This window comes from Lonchura striata, chromosome 1 (assembly GCF_050655825.1).
Source record: "Lonchura striata isolate lonStrDom1 chromosome 1, ASM5065582v1, whole genome shotgun sequence".
Classification (NCBI taxonomy): domain Eukaryota; kingdom Metazoa; phylum Chordata; class Aves; order Passeriformes; family Estrildidae; genus Lonchura; species Lonchura striata.
Genome location: NC_140703.1, coordinates 2994900 through 3019153, shown reverse-complemented (window position 1 = coordinate 3019153; position 24254 = coordinate 2994900). Strand labels below are relative to the sequence as shown.

The 24254-nt window shown below is 43.0% G+C and overlaps 1 protein-coding gene and 1 long non-coding RNA gene across 4 annotated transcripts in view; both read right to left on the bottom strand.

Moving 5' to 3' along the window:
• The window catches only part of ALCAM (activated leukocyte cell adhesion molecule), a 119010-nt gene extending 95401 nt beyond the window's left edge, over positions 1-23609 (bottom strand). The window contains exon 1 of one of the 3 annotated variants that reach the window (XM_077790921.2): positions 23270-23609. In XM_077790921.2, coding sequence (XP_077647047.2) covers positions 23270-23354 — 85 coding nt within the window. In that variant the 5' untranslated portion in view covers positions 23355-23609. Of the gene's footprint in view, positions 1-12769; positions 13311-23269 lie in introns of those variants that run through there. The other 2 variants (XM_077790920.2, XM_077790922.2) reach the window with 2 other exon arrangements.
• LOC146768566 (uncharacterized) lies at positions 5507-12763 on the bottom strand. The gene is made up of 2 exons (XR_014957878.1): positions 9162-12763; positions 5507-7457 (listed from the first exon to the last, which is right to left on the bottom strand). It is a non-coding gene; the product is annotated as an uncharacterized LOC146768566 (long non-coding RNA).
• Positions 23610-24254: the final 645 nt, after the last annotated feature.

The window sequence follows — 24254 nt, the reverse complement described above, 5'->3', positions numbered from 1 at the left end:
CCCAGCTCTGTCCTGCAGGGCAGCGTGTGGGGCTCTGCCCTCAGTGGGATGTGACAAACATTCAATACCAGAAACTCCCTGGGCTGGATTTACAAGAACGTGCCAATATCTGTCACCTACGTTGGACAGTGTGTCCCCAGCCTGAACCAACAGAAAAATGCCAACACCACAGTGAGACATGGAGGGCATGAAGAAGGAGAAAAAGGACAAGACACACCCAATTTCCTCCAGCTTGTCCCCTTTGGAACCCTCATCTAGAATCCTAAAATTTTACTTTTGCACCCGTGCCACACTTAATTATTACTCATATCAAACACTCAGAGCTGGTAATTCATCCTGTAAGATTGAAAACTCTTTTCCATGGACAGAGACCACAGCCAGTGTCTCTGGGGGCTCTGTCCAGGGGGGTTCCTGACCCCTGCCAGGGTCCCAGACCTGCCAGGGCAGCCAGAGGGATGCTCTGGACTCCCCCAGCCTCCCCTGGGCTCTGCTCTGTGATGGGAATCTCCACAGACTGCAGGTGGATGTCTGCTACAGGGGAACCTTGGAGCACCTCCTCCCCTCCTTCTCTGCCCTTGGTGTCTGCAGAGCTGTTTCTGTCACATTCTCACTCCTGCTGAATTGCCACTGTGCAGATTCTTCCCCCTCCTTAAATGCATTATTCCAGAGGTACTGCCACTGTCACTGATGTGCTCCATGGTTTTATGAGACATGGAGGGGGTTTCTGGCATCATCTTACAGAAGCCACCTCTTTAGCTCCACCAATACCAAAACTTTGCCCTGCCAATTCAACATACTGGTTCAGAGAACGCCAGCCTTCTTCAGGGAAATCTGCTCATCCTCCTCACACCACATTTCACAGGTGTGTTCATCAGCACTGCTGATCCATTGTGAACCCAGTGACTGACAGCAGAGCCAGGACTGGGTGCCTTGACACAAACAAGCCTTGCTAATGCAGTAGCTCAAGTAATCCATTCTTGCCCTCATAAAAATCCAATCTTGCCCAGTGCCATGTGCTCAGAGGTCAGTAGGTTTCACTAGATCCCCAAAAAGATGCTTCGATCTTGTGTTGGAAGCATACAGGTATCAGGTCATTTGGTTTCAGAAAGGGCACCCAAATCGAAAAACAAAATAGATACACCTCTTCCCATCACACACACATGCTCATCTTACTCCTGTTTACAGTGTTACAGACACTGAATTTAAAGGACTTTGTGGTCTCAGTTGACCTGTAGCCTAATGTCACAGCTTGGCCGAATTTCAGGGTCAAAAGTTATATGTAAAATAGAAAAGCAAAGATAGAGTTCATTACAGAATTGATGTGGATCATGTCTGATGATCCACCATGAGCCTAAGTTCAACTTTACATAATCTAAAAATCTGTACATAGACCTGGGGAAAGATTAAACAGGTAAACACAGCCTTCCACTTAGCCCATCACCATCAGCTCCAAACAGAATAAAAATAAACTCAACCCTATACTAAATACAAGTTTTAATAAATTGTACTCTGATGGAAGAGTTTTATGCTCCAGATTTCCTGTTGAACAGTTAGCTATACTTTAGCCTATAAATTTTTATTTATTGCAAGTAGCAGTTTGAAGAATGTACTTTCGTTTTAGGTATCTTCTGTTCTCCATACTTCATTTATTTGCATCAACGTCCTCCTCCTTCCTTCTGTCCTTTTAAAACAAAACTTCCTGTAAAAAAATGTGCAAATTTTCCCATAGCTCCATGATCTTTTTGGCATTAAAGAGCAGCAGAAACAATTGCAGTGCCGTGACAGATGAGATTTGAAGAGGAGAGGAGAAGGAGATTTAGTTTGCTGCACTGTCTTTCACTGGGGTGCTTTCTGGAGAATTAAAGTGTGCATTAAGCTAAGCACAACACTTCTGAAAGCATACAGTGATTCATAAAGGTCTCTTGTGCTTAGTTTTATATTTTTTCCCCAGCAATATTTAGTGCAACTTGCAACCATCAATAAAGAACATGGCACCTAAGACTATCTAACACACCTACTTAAGGCACAATATTGGCACTTACAAACTATCCTAGTAAAACTTCTGAAGGGCAAAACTAAAACAGCAACTCAAAAGTGAAGTACAGCAATCAATCTTACACAAACACACCAAGCTTTCACAGCCACCAAGACATGTTCTTGCATGTGTTAGAGCAGGCAGGCTATTCTCCTTTCTGCTCTAAGCACTAAAACTCCTAGAGGGGAGATTACATGCCAGACTAGAAGAGAGTAAAAATGTACAATTTAAGGTAATTTTGTCTTTAAAATATACCAGCATAGAATTTCACAAGTTTAATGTTTTAGTAAAGAAATAAAGATTTCAACGGCAGAGCTGCCACAGTTCAGAATTGAAACAGCAAGGAATTAGTTTGTCAGCATTAGGAATAATCAGGTCTTCCCTGTTTATTTAGCACATTTAATAATAGTAAAAACAAAGAAATCTGGCTATGCACGATGGAGAAACTTAACCAACCCCTATGTATGAGTTATTCCACCTTGAAAATTCACACTGCTGAAAAAATTCAAATGCTTTCTGAGATGAGCAAAAGAAATTAAGACAAAGCAAACAAAACCTCAGCAGGATAGGTGATTTGATTTCAGTTGACAGAAGCTACACATCACCTGGCTTCCACTAAGGACACCACTGCTACACTAAACAAGCCCTGCAATTTAACATCAAAGGAGTTTCAAAAGAATAGTACTTTAGATGCTGAAATCACTGTTTTTCTTCACTTCCTGACATTTTACAGCAACTGCCCAAGGGACATGAGAGACTTCAGCGTTAGTCAAATAAAAATCTGAGAAAAAAAAAAAAATTCTGTTTTACTCATACAGACAACTTGATTGGAAGAGCTGCTAAAGTGACCTTCCAAGTGATGAGGTGTGAATCAGGATGAAGGTGAATCAGGATGCTCCACTTTAAAAGCATGTAAATGAATTAAAGCCAGAGAAGGTTCTGGACAGCTGCCTTAGTGCTTCAACACCCAAAGGTGTTTTTGAAACCAGCTACAAAGGGACATACAGTCCATCCTGGAAGTAATTCTCTGAAGAGGACAATTCAAGAGCACACAATTAGCTGGAAACTGCACCTTGAGAGCAGTCTGGTGTGCCTCTTCATTGCCTTGGCTGATGAGGCAGGGGAATAGGAGAGCTGTACTGAAGTGGGAATAAAACAGCCAACACTGTCAGGGACTGGGAGAAAAGGAGGAAAGGAGAGGGAAATGAAAAATTCAGTCAGGCATCAGTTTCCGCAAACTGTGGAAAAAAGCAAAAAGTCTGTAGTAGGGATCTGCTTTTAAGACAAGAGTTTTCAAAGCAGCAGCTCCAGGTTCAGAAACAAGTCACTTGGCAGGAGGAAAAATGTTCAGGATGTTGAGAACCAGCCCATGCTGCTGCAAAAACCATTGCAAAAACCATTGCTGTACAGCACAGTATGCCCTCCAAGTTTCAATTCAAAACATTATCTAAGTTGCATCCCCAATACTAAAATGCAGGCACTAACATCAAATAAGTAAGCAGTATCTTGATTTTTTATTTTAAGGAAATCAGTCACATTATATGAAAATACAGTGATCCACTCACACCACTATCAATTCCTTCTGTAGGATGTTTCCACAGTGCAGTAACTGGACACAAAGTACAAAGTAAAAAGCATCTGCAGAAGTACACATTAATCTGCAGGCACCAGCTCATGCAAACCTCTGCTACAGTTTATTTTCCTGGCATTTGAATTCACACAGCTTTTGAGGAATAAAGCAAAACAAAGAACTGGAATGTAGGAATAGAGAATTTAAAACACATTATTCTGTCAGCCCTGCCCAAGGTCCATATTAAAGTTTGAAAAACAAAATAATTCTATGCTTTCTTATTGAGACAAAAAAAATTGAGATGGCAGTTTTTGGATCATCTTCTCTGTTGTATTGTTCTCTTCTACTTTATGTTCTCAAGGAAAAAAAAGAAAATTGCCAACTAAATGCTTTATGTTCTTATTTCAAAATTAAAAAATACCACTTTAATAAATGATCAACAGGAGTAATTTATAATGAAAAATGGGCTTTAATAATATTCACTACACACAGAATCACAAGGGTTTATTGGTAATAAAAGCCTTAATTACAGACTCAATTATTGATAGACATAAATGAAGTACAGTTATATCATTTTTATAAGCTGTGCAAAATATAAAATAAAAAGCAAAGAAACTATGCCTGGGCTTTATTATTTCATGTCAGTAAGAAGGTGGGGGTTTTTTGTTTTGTTTTTGTTGTTGCTGGGGTTTTTTTAATTTACAAAATGATTCTGCAACAGCCCTCCTTCCCTCTGCTTGTCTCTTCCTTTACCTATGGCTTTTCCACATCCATCCAATTTCTCCTTTCACGCAGAGCAACAGAGTCCTTCCCAGGCTCTTTAATTCTTTCATTCTGCCATTTTAGATGATGGCAGGAATGAGTTATGGCCAAAAGGAAGCCAGGCAGGCACTGCTCCCCAGGCACCCTGCAGCAGCTTTGGGGACAACCCCACCTGGCCAGCAGGAGCTGGTGATGGCAGCAAACCACAGCTTCACTCACCTCTCATTTAGATTTCAGAGTTCACTCTGAAATCCCTCTCCTGCCCGCACAGGAATTTGTGAGAGCCTTGCAGTTCTCCAGCCCCTTTTGGACAGCTCAGCTCCAAGCTGATGTTCCACAAGGCAGCAACAAAACCAGAAGGAAAATTGCCTTGTTGACAATGCAGCTGAGCAGCAGCACCATCAATCAGCCCCCAGCACATCACCACAGCTCCATCCTTCATCCCAGGCTCATTCCAGGATCCTGGCACAGCACCCCAGAAAATCACTGCCAGAAGACACCTGCCCTCCAATCAACCCCTTGTTCATGGAAGAGTTGGTTAAACCATCTGTGTGATCAGAATTCCCTAATTTGTGCAGAATTTGGGGCAATTTGAGAAGATGCATGATATTTGAAAGAGAAAAATAGCCCCACTAAACACAGATATCAAGGCCTGAAGGAGAATCGTGCCAGTTGGGCTAGAGGAAGTTGCTATTCTTAGCATTGCTTCCAGTTAAATAAAGATTTCTGAGTTAAATAAAGATATCAAGTGTACCTAAGAAATGCTTTCATTTTCACTGCTGCTGCAATTTGCAGCTGGCAGTTGAGTTTCTCAGTGAGGTCCTGGGAAGAAGACAAGAAGAAAATTCTGCAAACTTGAAATGACTGCACATTGCCAGAGGTTCAAACGTTCTCCACCGCTTTTAAAAACAGAGGTGCAGTCAGGAAACTAAGTCAATTAACAAAAAGATAACACTGAAACAGAAAATGCAGTTAATGAGAGCCTGACTAATGCCAATTAAATGCTATTTAAAAAAAGAGGATGCCTGTGATACATTATTATTCAGAAACTAACTGGTCTACAAAAGCTAGCCTTGAACAAGACATAACAAATGGTTGTGTTAAATAACTATAAAACTAACTATAAATAACTATAAAACTTTCTTAAATTAAAAATGAGCAAAAACTCAGCTGATAACACTTAGCAATTTCAGTAGATTTTACCATGCTCATGGAGAAATAAACAAAGAAAAGGTACAAGACACCCAGTTTCACCAAAATTAATTTTATCTTGCAAAATAACCAAGACATACAAATAAATCAAATATCCTACTGGGCATAATCTGGCTAGGAAAGCAACTTGATCCACCCATTTTTGATAGCTGCAGTTTCAGATACTATTAACGTTAAATAAAAAGAAAAGGAAAGAAACACCCAAGGATTATATTGGACAAAGATTTTTTAAAAAAATATTTTAGTGAAGCAAGCTATGCAGAGGTATGCAACTCTGAGAGGATATACCATCCAGCAGAAACAGAAGCGAAGCCTGCAAGAGCCTTCAGAAAAACCATCATAGACGAGTCAATAATCAAACACCAATTATAGAACATTTGTACAAAAATAAAGGAGGTACCTCAAAAATAAGAACATCAAACGTTGCATATAAGCAGCAAACACTGGGCTAGCAGGTCTGAAAGACTTACAGTTTTATGGCATAATGCACTCACAGCCTGTCACCAGCACAAATAATTTCTGCACACAAAGAATTTCAGATATTTGTTGAGAACGTTGGAGGAAAATAAAATCACAAAAAAAAAAAGGAAAGTTATCCTTTGTTACTCCCCTGTTTATCTGTAAATTCTGAACAATGATGTGGCTGAATTAACCACGCAGGGATGCAAGCATTCTTTAAACTCACAGAGCTGAAAGTAAAGCAACCTATGCTTACAAGTGAAAGAAAAGGTGTTGGACTAATGAGAAAGTATACACCATCATCTTTGGTGTGGGATGAATGTAGATTCAGCTCAGAAATTGAAGGGCTTGACCTTCATCTATTGGAAGCCAGTTTAAAAGAAGACTTCAGGGAAAACTATTTCTCCCTCATCTCCCTAAAATGCAACATGTAGAAACACATTGAGATAATGTGTAGGAATTCAATGAAAATTATTACAGCTCCTAACCTTTGCTAACAAGTTTCAGGGCTAGGTAATTGATTATAAAAACAAAACTGCATTCATTATTTGCTAACTTCTGATAAGCAGCAGCTATGTAATTGATTCTCCCTTTCAGTATGCAACCAATTGTACTGCTACCAAAGCCTGTATGTGAAACACTGGTATTTTATTCAACAGTTTGTCTCACTGCCTACTTTCCCCTCTGTGAATAAAGACTGAACTCAAATTGCCATTAAAAAAATGATGTGAATTACTTCAGTGTATTTAATGTTATTACTGGGTAAATGGCCTGAGACAAAATGAGATGCAAGGTTATCTCAAGTTACTACTTTTCTGGGAGGAACTCTAGGAGTCAGAAGCAATCATTAGTCATTGTTCCACAAGTCTCCCAAGAAGATCCATCACAGAAATCTGGCAAATCTCATAATCCTGTGTTTCTGTATCTCCAAGGCATAGTTTGGTAGACAAATTCTGATTAATTAGCTGTATCAGAATAGCCTGCTAATATAAACAGAGCTCTCATCAGCATGTGCATTCCTGGCAGCAGAACAATTCCCCCTCTGCTTTTGCCAGTGCAGTCTGCTCATGTAAGCACATCTCTGCTCACACCTGGGCTGCTGTGGAAGCCTTGGGGAAACCTGCATTATATTCTTTGAGCAAGGTCTGTTGGACAGTTAGCCCTGAGAATTCTACCTAATACTTACCTGACGTGTTTCCTCTCTAGATGGTTCCAAAACCCCATAAGCTTGTGTTTAATGACCCAGAGGGAGAAAAGAGCAGCCTTATTTACTCCTCTGCATAATCACCTGCTGGCCTAGAGCACAAGTCTCTCCCCGTGGTCACTCACACAAAGAGGTCAAGGCAAAGGACTCGGAATCCTCATCACATTCACTGCTGGCTGAATTGGTCCTAGACTGAGAAATTCTGTGCAGAACTCCTAGATAAGAGAGATGAGATGAGAGATGACAGATGAGCCTGTGATTAAGAGTCACAGTGTCATGCTATCGTAGGCATGGTTAAAGAAAGACAAAAAAAAGATTTGTTTAAGCCCATTCTTTCTTTAGACAGCACAAGTTCACACAAGTTCAAGTAGAAAGCACCAGCCTAGAGATGCATCCTCCACTGAGGTGCCTGTCCACTGCAAGGGGAACAGAGCACCTGCTTGTCTTCAATAACTCCCACTTGATCTCAGTAAATTTTCTGTAGGTCTTGCTTCCTATCACAGTTGTATGCAGTGAGAGCCAAGATTTTGCAGGATTTTATTTATGTCTAGACAACTTTTTAAGTCTCTTACAGCTAGTCACAGCGATCCTTCCTTCACTCACATTTTACAATCTTCCAGCATAATGAAAATGAATGTCCAGGAGCTGGAACAACTTAAATGATCATAATTCACAACAATCTAATAAAATACGCCTCACTGAAACTTAATATATAAAAAAATACAAGCTGAAATTAAAACTACTCTGGGAGTTTATTTTAAATAGCAATAACAATAAAGCACTACAGTATCTCATTGAAAAGTGGGACACAAACAACACATGAATGGGACCATAACTGAATTAGTCTACACTGCAAAATAAACAAGTAATCATCACAGGATTTGATAGCCATGCATTTAAACATATCCTAATCCCAAAACTAATAAGAAGGCATAACTATAAAAATAGATCTCTCATGTTAAGTCTCATAAAAGTCACAAAACTGCAAATCTGTTCGAAAGGATTTTCTCACATTTTAATTAACTATCATAAAAATATTGTGATGAGATAATCTCAGTTTATATAGCAGCATTTTCTCCATTTAAAATTACGCTCAAGAAAGCTTAGTAAGCTGCCTATTCCCTGCTGACAGGCACAAAAAAATGTATCCATTCTTATATATTCTATTTTATAGATGGGAAAATCATGTGTGTGCAATTTAAAAATGGAGCCTTTAAAAAGAGGTGAACTTACTTCAGACTTGGGAAGACTGAACTAGCTCAATCCCCTACCTGAACTATTTCTTTGCAAGTCATGATAGCTCAACATGCTCTGCAAGGAGCAGAAAGGTACCGCGACTCACAGACAGTGTCCAGCATCTTAACAGCCTCTACACCATCACTTTTGGTGCACTGTATCCTCCCATGCCCCATCTGCATGGCTCCTGATATTTCTATTCTAAAATCTAGGTCCTTAAAAATCTAGTTAAATACTCAAATAATTTCAAAGCTGGGTGTTCAAACACATGCTGGATGATGAAAACTCTTGTGTTAGCTTAATTTCTGTACTTGGTGACCAAGCAAAGCTGCTGTTTTAGGTTTACAGCACCTGTCAACTACCACAGACTGCTTCTCCCCACCTCATTCCAGACACAGCATGAACAGGCTTAGACCAGAAAAATGCCTGGCTGTTGCAATTTCAGCAGCAGTGGGTCATGCACTGTGTTTATTACAATATCCTTATTAAACAACTAATGTTACATTTCTTCAGAATTGGTAAAAAGGCACTCTGAGAACACTCGGCTTTGAAAATATTTGAGTATTTGAACAGATTTAAACAGCCACTCCACAGAACATCTGATGGCTAGCAGGACAGCCACAGACATTTATGTCACCCAGGGATTATGCTCAGCACATGACACCCTTTCCCTGGCACATTACCTCATGCACCAAGTCTCTTACGGTGCCTAGAAGAAAACATTCAGGGTTTTTTTCCTCCCCTCAAAAAGACTGTCAGTATGAAGAGCTTTTCATTTGATCTTTTCTGACCCCTAGATGGAGAAGGGAGGCTGTGTTAGTCCAGGTGTTGCCCTATGAGTACATGCCACATATACCCAGGGCAAGAATGCCTCACTTTGCCAAGTCCCTGTGGGAACAGAGAAGGAAATACCACTGAACTGTGTGGCTGACAAAAGAGGAACAGGGTGACGTGGCAGTAACAGCATCTTTACCAAGAGGGACATCCTGCTGAATTACTGCAGGTGAAAGGAAAAGGTGTGACTGTCAACCCCAGGGGAGCACCTGGAGATTCAGACAGGGGAGGGCAGGTGTCGCCCTGATTCTTAAGATTTTCTAAAGCCTTCTGAGTTTACATTCTATTTGAAAACTTTCTCACACAATTTTCTATAAGCAACATATTGTTTTGCATTCCTTCATAGGGGTGGAGAAACTTGATGTAATAGTGGTTTGTCCAATGTCATTGGAGAGGTGGCCCATTCACTCTCCAATCCACTGTCACCTTTGGAAAAGTATAAAAGTTGTATTCAGAGAATAAACTTCCTTCTTTACCTTGCAAACAGCAGTGGCTCATGTCGTGCTTTCACGTGTCCTATAGCGACAGTCAGGCACTGCCTATCTTGAAATTGGGTTCTCCCCTGCTCCTCTCCCTCAAACTACTCTGATCAGGGGCTCTCCCCAACCCCACCACTTTCCAGATGCTTCCTGCTCTCCTCTCACACCTTGTTTCACTCTCAAGCCCAAATCCTTTCTGTGCAGAGGGCTTCCTCCCCCGGCCACAAAGGGGAAGAGGCAGCACACGTTGGCTGTGCCAGGGCCCTCGGCTTCCTTCCTCCTGCCATGGCCTGCTGCTCTCCCACCCCAACATTTTCCTATTCCTCTTTCCTATTCCTATTTCCTTTCACAGGCCGTGGTTGAACATGCTGGAAGTAAGTTCTTTGCCTTTCAGTCGGGTCTGCCACTTTGCAGAGATGCTGATCTGTGTCCTTGTAATCACCATCACTGACAGCAAACTTCTCTCTCCCTGTAAAAGCTCCAGTTATAAATATTTGCTTACAGAACAGTGGCAGAAAAGTGAACTTTTAAGTATGCACAATAATACACCCTGTCAAAGATCCAAAGTGCTGCTGTTGCAATCCTAGATACTCCAGCTTTAATTGTTTTCACCTCTAAAGCCTTCACTCTCCAAAGCCTACAAAACATAGAGGCATGCTATGTCAATGACACAGTAAAGTTAAGCAAACAATATGCTAGCAAAAAAAAAAATATTTTCTATTTTTCAGCCTGAACTGTTATCAAATGTCTTTTGATGTTCAAGTGGTATTTATAAATCAAAACCACCTCCATTATGTTATTTCGCTTTCTTTAAGCCAGAAATCCAGAACTTTTTTTCTTAAATTTCAGCTGCCAAAAGAATAAAAATTGGGGGGTAAGAATTTAAGGAATCTTTGCATTTTTTTCCCTTTCCTATGATTTTGAGAAGTCAAATTCAGATTCCCCTCCAAATAAAATGGCAGCAAAGAACAACTTTATGTTCCAACTCCCTATAGGAAATTTTAAACCTCCACTCCTGTGTCATCAGTAGAAGAGATCACATGGATCAATACACAAAATACAGCACCTAGAAGGCACAGTTATAGCCACACAAAGTCCAACCCAAAGCTAAATCACAGACAGGATGCTGCTCAGCTGCAGCAGTAGCTGGTGGTACAGGCTGACACGCTCCCTCCAGAGTCACAAAACACTCAGCCCATCCCTCCTGCAACAAGGGAATAAACAGTGGCTCACAGGAATTGCTGCTCCTGATGCAAATGGCACCTCCCTGAGCTGTCTGACCTGGACACGTGCTGTTCCAGAGCAGATCTCCAGACAATCTCCCTGTTCCAAACCTCCTGTGGCAAAGTTCAGTCACCCTGGCACTGGTAGAGCTCTTCAACGTGCAACTCACCTGGAATATCTGCAAATATAACCTGCACAAGATTCAGCACTCCAGACTCACCAACAGCCTGTGGGCAATAGAAATTACCAGTGATGTGCATCCACTGCAGAATTAGACCACAGTAAACCACCCAGCCTTGCAGCTGCAACTAAAGCATTACCAAGCAGCCAGAGGCCGTGAAGTGCCCATCATGTTTGAAATGCAACTCAAGTAAATGCCATAAGAAACATAAATCATTTTTTCACCACTAAAATACCAAAGATCTTTCAAATCCTTTCAGATGAAATGCAGGCTGTAGTATTTCCACCCTGACTTAACAACCCAAGAGGGCTGGATGTGTCCAAGGGGAAAGTGGTTCTCCTAAGCCACTGTCAGTCCCAGCTCACAGCAGCTTCTACAACCACCATTGTTTGAAAAGCCTGGCAAATGGTGCCACTTTTTTCAGAGAAAACTCAGCAATTTCCCCTTCCATTAAATTATATTTTAAAAACAAAACAAAAAAAACCCAACACAACAAAACAACCAACCAAAAAAACAACAACAAAAAAACACCACACAAAAAACAAACAAACAAACAAAAACCACAAAAAAACCAAACCCATCCCATCCAACCCAAATGCCACATCCCAGTCCTTCAGTGTTCCCTTACCACAGGGAATTAAAAAAAGTCTGGACTTCGTACTTTTTTTTTTTTTTAACTTTCAAGTTGCTGTTGAGGAAGATAATGGAAAACTGCAGAGCTTAGCATTTTATTAGCAGATGGAAGATTTAGATCATTACCCCACACCTGGAATTAAGCCCCAATAAAACTTTTGGTTTTGTAGTAGCTCTCCCTCCCTAAAGACAAAGTAACAGTTCAGCTCTAAAGAAGGAAAAGAAAATGCAAAAAACATAACTAGAAGTGACTTAAAAGACAGCTAAAAAAATACTTTCAAACATTATGAAAAGTTTAGGCAAAAAAATGAAGGTTTTCATTGAAATAATCCCTTTTAAGTTTCTATTTTTAAATAACAAGGTCCCTCAAGTTTTATGTAGAGTTTATCACACTGTCACAGAACTTGCAGTCTGTGAACCACCAACTTCCTTCTGTGGTTATGAAAAAAAAAAAAAAATCTGTACTGTACAGTATGTCCAAAAAAAGAAAAAGCATGAATTCTCTATTGTATTAAGAGAGTCTCCTCAAAAGGAGTCAAGGTCCCCACATGCTCAGCACTCTGCTCTCTCACCCTTGGATGAAAAGCCTTTCAGAACAATTGTTGCTGCTTAAAGATGATGATGCCTCACAGGAAGACTAGAAATCAGTTGAAACACAAGTAAAAGCAAGCTATGGGTGTTACTTTTGTGAATTAGAATCCACACCTAAAACAAGGCTGTTTTTATACATACTCACACAAAACTTCCAGTGTGAACCTCGTATGTGGCCTTCAGGAGTAACCATAAGTAAAACTATAAGAATAAATCATTTTGAAAAACAGTCTGAATGCATTACTTCTGCCCAGAAAAATTAACAACTTCTTGGACTGAGCCATCAACATCAAAACTACTCCCACATTTTAAAAAACTGGGCTGAGCATTCCAGCTAGAAACTACTCACCTGCCTCTCCTCCTCTGGATGCAAACACTGCTCCTCCCAACACCCCCTTGTTGATGGGTAAAGCTGCTGGCAGCTCCCCCTCAGCCATTCAGCATTCACCACAGAAACACACTGAGTTATTCATTCCTCTGGGCACTGATGCAATGCAGAGAGAGCCAAAGACTCTGAGCACACTGGGTGTGCTGAACCCATCTTTGCTTATCGCTGCTGTATTTGCAGATGGACACAATAATTAAACAGTGACCCACAGGGGGCTTCACACACCATTCAGAGCAGAGGAAAAGTGTTTCTAAAGTAAGCAGACATCTCTGCAATAGGTCAGAGAGTAAGCACACCCCCAGCAAAAGGTGGGAATTTGTCGTGATTGGGAGGAATAGAGATCTTTCCCCGCTAATGTGAGAACCCCGGGCTTGGTCTGGGGTCTCGTGTGGTGGAAAAGTCTCTCCTCAATCTGTGCTTCCAAAGAAAAACTCCACAGCCTCTTGTTGTTTGGTCTCAAAGCAGTTTATTGCAAGTTATCTAAAAGATTTTCTTCTCAGGCTGCTGTAGTTTGCTCAGCAGCTCAGGCAGAGGCACACACACACCCTGACATCCTCTCTGTCTGCTGTCTTCTTCTTCTCCCCCCACCCAGGGCTGCTGCTGTCTTTTATACGATATATTATGTATTACATGTTTATAGTTTTCCCCCAATACCTACGACCTATATTACCAAGTGCTTTTCTACTCTAAACCAATCTGTGAGTGCCAACATCACCAAGAACATGGAGGCAAGGAAGAAGAAGGAGGAAGAACAGGATCAGCCCACTTTCCTCCATCTTAGAACTTCTGACCCCCATGTACAAACGAAAAACCCCCCTGTACAGGTGTTAAAACCCCCCTGTAAAATACGAAAAAAAATTCCCCTCTGTTTTGTAACTACTTTTACTATCCTATCTAACCCTTTGTGACTGTTTGTTCCACCTCCAAAGTTGGTAACTCATTCCATGGCTCAAACTCAAAATCTCAGCTGTTTCCAGCTGCCTGCCAGGGTCTAAAATGCTTCTGACCAAGACCTGGAACCTCTAAAAATGTCTGAGGGACATTTTGAATTCCAACACTCTTAGATAGCAGAAATGAAACAGCCACCATGGACCTACAGGTGACCACCACTCCAGGAGAGCTCCTGCCAGTGGCTCTTCACTGCCTGCTGGCCAAGAGGAGCTGCCAAGCCCCCAGGCTGAGCTGTGTGTGAGCCCCCCAGGGCCCCCTTTGCAGGATGATGACAGCCAGCATGCCCCAATACCCAGCTACACTCCCAAAAAATCCCCCCAAAAAACCCACAATTCTCATTTCCCTGCTCCTGTCCCTCTGCCATCTCTTTTGCCCCTGTGATACACCAACAGTTTTACACACAGGCCAGAAATCTTGCCTTCCTTCTGCCTGCACATACCAAGGGCTGAAACCTCTTTCAAGACCAGGAAAGAACTTTCTTAGAGAGCAGGCAATGCATTATGTGAGGATGCATTGAAGATGCCAAAATATTCTGTGAATCTACTGAAAAATGGTTAACCTGCCTCTATATCCACAGTGGTCACCTTTGCAACGTGTCACTTATTTCCCACTATCTCAAAAGTTTTAGACTACTCCCCCTGCTGCCCCCAGAAGCTGTGCAGAAGTTTTGGATTTAACACCCCAGGGTACTTAAAGTGCCAAGAAATGACCCAGAACCACAAGGGAGTCTGGACGAAATACCAGACATACAGAAATACAGAATCTGACCCTTACCAAGCCTGCAGGTGAACTTGCATAAAGTGCATTCCAAGATTCATATAGGCACTTTGGAATTTGCTGCTGTGGGGCACCTCACATTAACTGGGGTTAAATCTTGAAGATAAAGGACTTCAACTTCAAAGCTGAAACAGAACACGTTGCATCATTCAACAGCAGCATGATGTGCCAGGTCAAACTCAACTACAGAACAGTCATCACTCCAAAAATCCTGTTACACAAACCATGTCAAGAGCTAAACTACTGGAACAAACCATTTTCTGAAAGTTTTAAGTATTTAACAAAACCAAAAATATCGGGGGAAAAAAGTGCAAAATATAAATGTATGCAATGAGAAGCAGCTGTCATTATTTACTCATACATTGGTGACTGTTTCAAACCACAGGGCTCTATTAGTAATCATAATTACCAGAATTACTTTACTAACTGTAAGGCTCTGCATTACTAAGTTCTTGCAGAAAAATAACAGTAAGAAACATAATTCACTCAAACTGGAAGCTGCTGGGATACTCATAACACTGATTTTCTTATTGCTTCTGTGTGTAGGCAAGGTTCAAGATCAGCAGCAAGTTATGCAGCAGTTTGAAAATACTTGACAAAAATCTCAGTCATTAATTATATTTGGAAAAATTATCCCCTCACTAACCTTTAAAATTGTCAAGTGTAAGATGCAAATGTTTCCTGGATTTGCATCACCAGTTGTCAAGGCACTACTTTGCTGTCAAGTGTCAGAAATTTCCACTTTCCTCAGTTTTAGAAAGCAAATCACATACTGGGGGGTCCCTGTGTGGATTTTAAAATAATACATGCCCTATCATCCTCTCCATATGCAAGCATTTGATGTGCTGTGTCAAGAAGGAAGAAATTGATTCAGCATTCTTCTCTCTTCTGAAGTTACATGGCTACACTGCAGTTTCCCAAATCCTGCCTGAATATTCCATTTGTCCTTTCCCTGTTCCACATGTGGTTTTGTAGGTAAAGGCCACTGAGTTCATCTGTACTCCCCAGAACAACTAGAATAAATCAACAAACCATGATTTTATCTGGATGAGTCACAGAATCCACTTTGCTAAACACATGCTGCTTTGTACATTTCACAAAATAGAATTCCATGCCAAAAGGGATAAATGCATAGATTAATGCTCTAGCTATCTCATCAACTGACAAATAATTCAGAAGCTGCAATTAAAAGAAACAGCATCTCACAAATAAATTTGAGATCTCACAGTTGCCTTCAATTGCCCATTTTTAAGTATATTTCAACCCATGTATTCTCTGTAAGGTATCCAGTTACAGACTCTTAAGGGAACACTTACCATTCCACCCCAGAGATAAACTGTGCTAACCCTCTAAAGCAGGAGCCTTAGGAATTCTTCATGGTCACCATGAAATATTCACTTGGCTCAACAGTGAGTTTTCAAAAAAAAAAAAAAAAAATATTTTCTAATAATAACAAGCAAACAAACAAACAAAAAAAAACAAAACCCGCAAAAAAACCCTAAACAAACCCAAAATCCACCCCACCAAAAATTCACATTAAAAAGCCAAACCAACAGAACAGTGAAATAAGTCAATCGCATATGAAACATCACACTTAAATCAAGCTGTACACAAGCTACATCTGTTTTGTTCTCCAATATCTATAGATATTTTCTTTAGTTAAATTGAGAAAACTGATTTTAGAAATGCAATTTCTGCAACAAGGAAAATGATAAATGGCATTTGTCCAGGATTCATCTACTTGAAGAATAATGCTGAGTTCATTATAAGCTTACTTGAAGGTGACTCAAAGAATATTTTTTAGAAGTCCTGTTCTTTACTGGGACTTCATAATTAGTTTCAAAAATCATCTGATCAGAAATACTATTTTAAAAATGAAAGTATTCAAGAAGAATATAAAGCCCTAAATTTACAGCAGTTATCAGCTGTCTGTATATATGCTTTTTTGTGTTAGAGACATGGAAGGGGTTAAAAGCATGCACCTAAGCTGGCTTCTTTCATAATGACCACATTTACAGAATGGCATACATATTCCACTTTTCCTTTAATAAAAAATCCTGGAAGAAACACACTGAAAACCAAGACTTTTTTAAACAAATGCCCTACCTAACTGGAAGTTTTACTGGAAGTTCTAACTTTCTCTCACCCCAGCAGTAAGTCTGGTACAATCATTTCCTTATCCTGTTTGTAGCCTATTTCATGCCACACCACTCTTGGCCATTTGATCCCTGAAAATACCCTCTATTTATTCTAATTCTTTTTGGGCTTCTCCATGAATCTCACCAGCTGAAACTTAGACAAAAAGTGTCCCTTAAAAACCTGATTCTGTAGCCTGTCCATCTGAAACACCCAAAGCCTTGCAGCAAAAGAGAATTATCTCTAACTGAGTCATCTTTTGGGGTTTGCCTGTTATGTGATTTGGATTTGTGCTTCCTTCCCCTTTGTGCAACAGGAAGCCTAAGATGCTTTCAGTAGTGAAGCCTTGCATTACAAAACACTGTGAAAAACAAAGAGTTTTATTAAACTTTCTGGCTCTGGGAAAAGCTGAGACATGCTGCTTCCAACAGTCAGGTAGCGGAGCTCCCTCTATTGAATTAGCTGCCAATATCTCTTCAAAGCTTTAAAGATGCCACTGTGGTCAGAATCAGTGTTCTAATAAAAACCTAAAAACCTAAATGCTTCCAGCCTGGGCAGCTGGGACCTGTCACATACACAGTGTGCAAGGGACAGCTCAGGGAAGGGGACAGCCAGCACGCAGAGGCTGTGACACGCCAGGATGTCACTGCCTGCCAGGGCTCCTGCCCTGGGGAATTCTGCTCTCCTTGGCTGCTGACTCAGAGTTTGCCATCAGGTCCCAAACTGCTGTGCCCAACTGGAAGAACTTAAACGTCTCTCAGACATTTTTAGAAGTTCTAGGCTTTAGTCAGAAGCATTTTAGACCCTAGCAGGCAGCTAGAAACAGCTGTGATTTTGAGTTTGAGCCATAAAATGAGTTACCAACTTTAGAACAGTCACAAAAGGTTAGATAGCATAGTAAAAGTAATTACAAAACAGAGGGAAAAAAAATTTTAGTATTGTACAGGGGGGTTTTAGCACCTGTACAGGAGGGTTTTTACTTTGTACATAGAAGTCAGAAGTTCTAAAATGTGAGCTAATCCTATTCCTTCTCCTTCTCCCTTGCCTCCATGTTCTTAGTAATGCTAACACTTATAGATTAGTTTAGAATAAAAAAGCAACGTATAACATAAATAGTAGGTATTAGGAAAAACTATAAACATATAATACGTAATATATCATATAAAAACTAGCAGCAGCCCTAGGCAAAGAGAGAGAAGAAGAAGACAGCAGACAGAAAGGATGTCAGGTGTGTGTGTGTGTCTCTGCCTGGGCCACTGACCAAACCACAGTAGCCAGAGAAGATAATCTTTTAGATAACTTGCAATAAACTACCTTAAAACCAAGCAACAAGAGTTTTTCTTGAAAAGCACAAGTTAAAAAAGAAACTTTACCACCACATAAGACCCCAAACCAAGCCCAAGGTTCTCACACCCAGCTCCCATCATTAACCGTGCCAGGGCATGCTACAGGTGGTGCCAGCACAGCCCAAACCACAACGCACGAGTGCAGTTTGAGCTTTTGAAGCTTTTCTTCACAACAGGGTACAACCTAAACAAAATATATGGATATACAGACTGCTGAAACATTTATTAAATCACCAACTGCACTTTTTACTTCTTACCAAGGGAACAGCTTAGTATTTCCATTGCTGTTGAAAGCATTTTGAATGCTTTCTACCCAAACATTACAGAACTGTTCTAACCCCTGATAACCTCTAAAAATTATACCCTGCAGGTGCTCTGCCTTGCTCTCTCTTTTATCACTTTCTCACATTTTTTACCTCCTAGAAGAAGCACATTTATTATCAACAATAAAAATACTAGTTCAGAAGAAGCAGCGGTGCTTTAATAAGCAAATATTTATTTGCCTTTCTGGAGACCTATATCCATGATTAAAAAAAAAAAAAAACAATTTGATCTTAAGCTAGGCAGAAATTCCTCAATAGAGCCAACACCGTGGAGCAGAAGATTAACATCCACTGTTGTAGGAATGATTGTGATTCAAGCCATCCTCAATAAAACACACTGGGGAAGACAAAGGAAACAAAACCAGAGAAGATAAAAAAAAAAAGGAATAAACTTGATCTGATCACTGCCAGTAGTGGATTGTCAGAATACAAGGTGCATTGCAATCTCCTCTCTAAATGATGAGATTCATTTTCTAGTGTATTAAAGGCAGAAATGTACAGCCTCCTTTAATATTCATCCTGTTCCCATTAAAGAAAATATACCGAGATAAAGAACATGTAGGTCAAAACCTTGTCTTCTGGGAAGATAACACTCAACCATTTCATAGCAAGGGGACTTGTTAATAGTCAGGTTTTCCTGGAAAAATCACGTTCTGCTTAAGTAATTTCTAATTATCACCCTACGGCATTTACAGTTCTTTAAGAGTCTCTCATCTGAGCATCTGTGAATGGAGGCATAACTATTTTTCTCAAAGACAGAGGAACTTGAGAGAAATTAGTATATTGCAACAGGTCCTCAATCCTCTTACAAATGCAGCCTTGCAGTTTACACACGTTTTTTAATAAAAAATTACTATTACCAGATGAAAAAGCTGCACACCAGACCGCCCAGAGGAACCCTAAATAGCACTGAAGAGAAAGCCTGAAGATTATAGGGTTTTAGATATGGTAAAAATCAATATATAAAGTCTAGCCTCCTATCAGAGCTGGTAGAACTAACCAAGACGACGACACCATACCATTAGAGGTGTGGAAAAACAGTTTCAATAATCACCATGGTAGTATCAAAAAGCCACAAAACTCCCGTGTGTGAAACAGCAGTGGAATAACCACTGGAGATCAGATCTCAGGCCAGCTTATGTGTGATCATCATGTTATGGTCAGAGTACAGATCACAAGAAGGGAAGACTGAATATTGATAATCTAGTGTTAGGAGATCCAATTATAAATTACAGCCCATTCAGTCTCCCCAGTGTTATTAGGCTCAAAGTGCATACAGAGAGGTGGGGGTCCTCTGAAAGCAGTTTCCTTCTAGCAACCTGCTCTTTTTGCACCCAAGAAGTCCAAAACCACTTTGACCAAAAGATACTCTCCATAAATCTAAAAATACTCTCCAGAAATCTAAAAAAAGATGAAGTGTTACACATGAGCAGCTATATTAATGCTATTGCTGCTACGGAAATGCTCGCTTTCACATGGCTCAGAAGGACCTCCTATGGAATCAGGTATGATACCATGGAAATCTGCAGTGAGCACTCTTACACCTTAAGATTATAAGCCTCACTGTAGAAGTAAGATACTTGCAAGAAAATAGTGAACACTGTTTTAGCCTGATCATACAGATGTAATTTGCTTTATGTAAAACGCTTCTCCTATTTTATTTTCCCCTTTATGTATCATCTTGCATAAATATTTAGAGATTCCGTTCCCCAAAAATTTCTGCTGGAAGCAAGTTAACAAATGAATTCTACTACAAAGAAGATAATATATGAACACAGGGAAAATAATTTTAACAACCCGGTTACTTTCAAGAAGAAGAATGGATGGTACTGCAAGAAAGGGGATTACTCTTACACAGGTTAGAAAGTGAAAATAAAATCTCTCACCATTAAATATGACTTGTGACAGATATATTTATTTAATGAACATAACAACATATATTTTCTTCAATGAAATTCACCTGGCTGAAATTTCAAGGATTTACAGACCTGGTTGATTTCTGTTGTTGCCCTGTACCTTCTCAGTGCTACAAACCCAACAGTAGAGGGGAGAGCACAAGAAAAATAGTTTATGTTGGAAGATTTTCACATCAAAAAAGAAAAAAAACCCTAAATATATCAAATGGTTCCCAAAGCAATCAATTTAACAATTAAAACTCACTTAGGAATGAATCTGGTCACCTGCAAATTAGGCCACAAATACATGGCACACTGAAGCATATACACGTGGTGCAGATGCTTTCTGACTTCAGCTTCAGAAAACCCAAGTGAACTCCAGATCTTGATATAGAAATCCAGTTTCCCTAGCTCAAAGTCATACCAGGGAAAAAACGCAGTCAGAAGTGAGAACACAATGAGTGTCACAAATAAGATTACATGTTTCAGTCTCACTAGGCTTAGGCAATATTGGCAGTATGTAACAAGTCTTGTAATAAAAGGAGAGACTAAGAGCTTCGTTGTTATAATCCACCAGAAAGCAGGGGGAGGGGGAAAGGTCATAATTTTGTCCTGATTAAGAGTTGACTTTGTTTTCACACACAGCCATTCCTCTAGTGATGTATGAGATTATAGCCCATTTTCTCACTTAGTCTGACCTACAGTCAGGCTCTTAGTGCCAAATGTGTACTTGGACCCCCTCTCTCTTTATCATCCTAGGAAGTTTATTCTGTGAAGAAACAATACCAAGTTTTCTCATGAGGATCTCTAGTCCATCTTAAATATTGCCAAAGATATTTACAATTGGGGCACATAAGCTTTTAATATGCTTTTAATAGCTCATCCATTGCTTTCCATACCCAAAACTCAAATGGAACTCCCAAAAGCCAAGCACCATGATAGAGTAATACATCCATAATTTGTTTAGATGATAGCAAACTAGCTATACCTAAAATAGCTGAGATAGCAAGGGGGAAAAACCAGTAAAACTACAGCAATATCAAGACCTTTTTATAGGTGTTTTTGCATGTAAGCATCTTTTATATTTCTCAAAATAAACAGAGAACTAGAGGCTTAAATCTACTACTGGGCTTTCCAGGCATTTTCAGTACTGCAGGGAAAGTTTCTAAGCTGAGGTAGAGCTGGTTTCTCCCCACATATATTTCTTTACAGTTAGCCTGAGCTTCTCCTTGATGGGGCAAGGAAGGAATGAAGAGCAGAAAGAACAAGCTAAATGGTTTTACTGACAGCCTATTAAGATTGTAGGTAGTCAAGTAACATTTTTTTTTTATAGAGCTCCATCAACACAACCTTTGAGATAAAATATTTTACGGTTTCACATTTTGTTCAAACGGAAAATGTAACCAGTCACACAATAACCAAGATTGCTTTGTATTTCCTCAGCTAAATCTCTCCACAGGGGCCAAGCCTTGCTTCTTAGAAGCTGAGGTGCTTATCCCTCTGATAATCCACATGCCTTTAAGATTTCCTAAAATGAACCTGAATCTTTCCTGAAGACTTTTTTTGCATCACAGCAACCAGTATTCTTTGTAAGCTCTGCCACCGGGACTGGTATTTCTTATGTCCAGCAGTGATTATAGCCTGTATTTGCCCAAGCAAAAGCCAAGCAGCACAGTCTGACACACTGCTTACAGTTCTAGTATTGCTGTTGATTCTGTCTGGAGCTTTTTACTATTCTATTTGAAATTACACATTCAGGAGGCTTCCTTTACTGTTGTAGCTAGTTTTCAGTCTTCTACTTGGAGCTTGTAAAACACAAGTATAAAAGCACCTAGTGAAAGAGGTCTGCTCTTCCATTTCCCCAAGAGCATACTGGCTGTAAATGGTTAACTAGAGAGCACGTAACAACCAGGCAGAGGCCAGGAATGAAAAACCACCACCACTTCCAACACTTCTGCAAACCCTCCGCTGTTGCAAAGGCACAGAGAGGCAAAGCCATTTCTTAAAGCAATACAAAATTTTACCACAGGCTGACGCTCTTTCTACAAGAATAATGAGACGGTCCCCGCGCTTAATGCAGAACTCCTCACTTCACAGCTTTTCCCTCAGACTTCACTTTCACGCTCAATATTTACAAAACAAAGCCTACAAACACCTCATAGCCAAAATATTCCCAGAACAATTAGGATATTTAGCACTCTCCGCGCCTTCCTGACTCCCCTAGAGCCTCACTCAGGAGCGTTTCCACGGGCGGGGAGGGCAAGCGAAGTTACCCACGCGAGCCCGATGTGCCGGAGCAGCCTCGGGAGCGACATCCGCGCTGCCCCAGCGGGATGCCCGGGCAGGGGGGACCGGGATGCCCGGGCAGGGGGGGACCGGGATGCCCGGGCAGGGGGGCACCGGGATGCCCGGGCAGGGGGGGACCGGGATGCCCGAGCAGGGGGGCACCGGGATGCCCGGGCAGGGAGCACCGGGATGCCCGGGCAGGGAGCACCGGGATGCCCGAGCAGGGGGGGACCGGGATGCCCGGGCAGGGAGCACCGGGATGCCCGGGCAGGGAGCACCGGGATGCCCGGGCAGGGGGGACCGGGATGCCCGGGCAGGGGGCACCGGGATGCCGCGCTCCGTCCCGCCGGCAGCGGAAAGCGGCACCGAAAGCGCGGAAGGAAGAAGCGGCTGAAGCGCCCAAGTTGCGGGCGGCTCGCCGCGCTGACGTGCCGCTCAGGCTGGAAGTGAAAGCGGCACCGCGCCGGGGCTCGGCCGTCGCTGCCCGGCGGCCGCTGACAACGCCCCGGAGGGACCCCGCGGCCGCTTGCAACGGGGAAAGACGAGAGCGGCGCCTCTCGATGCCCCGCACCGCTGGGGCAGCTCCTGCCTTTCCCACAGGAGAGACGGGCAGGAGAGGAGCGCTCTCCGCCAGCAGGCAGCGGGATGCGGCGCGCAGGGAGCCCGCGGAGGTGCCGGGCGCTCCGGGCGGGCGCGGCACCCGCGCCCGGCCTCCGCTCCGCCAAGGTGCGGGCGGGCGGGACTCACCGGGGGGCAGGCAGAGGGCGGCGAGCAGGAGGCAGAGCAGCGGCGGGCGGCGGCAGGAGGCGCGGGCGGCGGGGCGCTCCATCATCCCGCCTGCCCGCGGCGGGACCGGGAGGCGGCGGCGGAGCGGGGCGGCGCGCCCGCGGGCTCTTCCCTCTCGCAGCGGAGCGCGGCGGCGACTGCTCCCTCGCCGAGGCCTGGAAGAAGCGGCGGCGGCTCTCCCCGAGCAGCGGTAACTTCCCGGGCGGCGGGGCGGCTGCTCTCCCTTCCCGGCGCGCAGCGAGGAGCGGCTCCGCACCGGGGCAGGTGGCGGCTCCCTTCTGGCAGCCGAGCGGCGCTCCAGGACTGAGCGCTGCGGCGGAGAGGCGGAGCCGGGCGGCGGCGGGGCTGGCCCGGCCCCCGAGCCCCCGCCCTCCCGGAGCACGGAGCGCAGGCGGGGGGAGTCCCGCGGGCAGCCCCGCCGCCGCCGCCCCGCCCGGTGCAGCCTGTGTGCCGCCCGGGATGTGCCGGCCCTGCCCCGGGATGTGCCGGCCTTGTACCGGGATGTGCCGACCCTGCCCCGGGATGTGCCGCTGCCTCCCGGGATGTGCCGGTCCTACCCCGGGATGTGCCAGCCCTGCCCCGGGATGTGCCAGCCCTGACCCGGGATGTGCCGCTGCCTCCCGCCCGGGATGTGCCGGTCCTGCCCCGGGATGTGCCGCTGCCTCCCGGGATGTGCCGCTGCCTCCCGGGATGTGCCGGCCCTGCCCCGGGATGTGCCGCTGCCTCCCGGGATGTGCCAGCCCTGCCCCGGGATGTGCCGCTGTCTCCTGCCCCGGGATGTGCCGCTGCCTCCCGGGATGTGCCGGCCCTGCCCCGGGATGTGCCGGCCCTGCCCCGGGATGTGCCGGTCCTGCCCCGGGATGTGCCGGTCCTGCCCCGGGATGTGCCTGCCCTGCCCCGGGATGTGCCGGCCCTGCCCCGGGATGTGCCGCTGCCTCCCGGGATG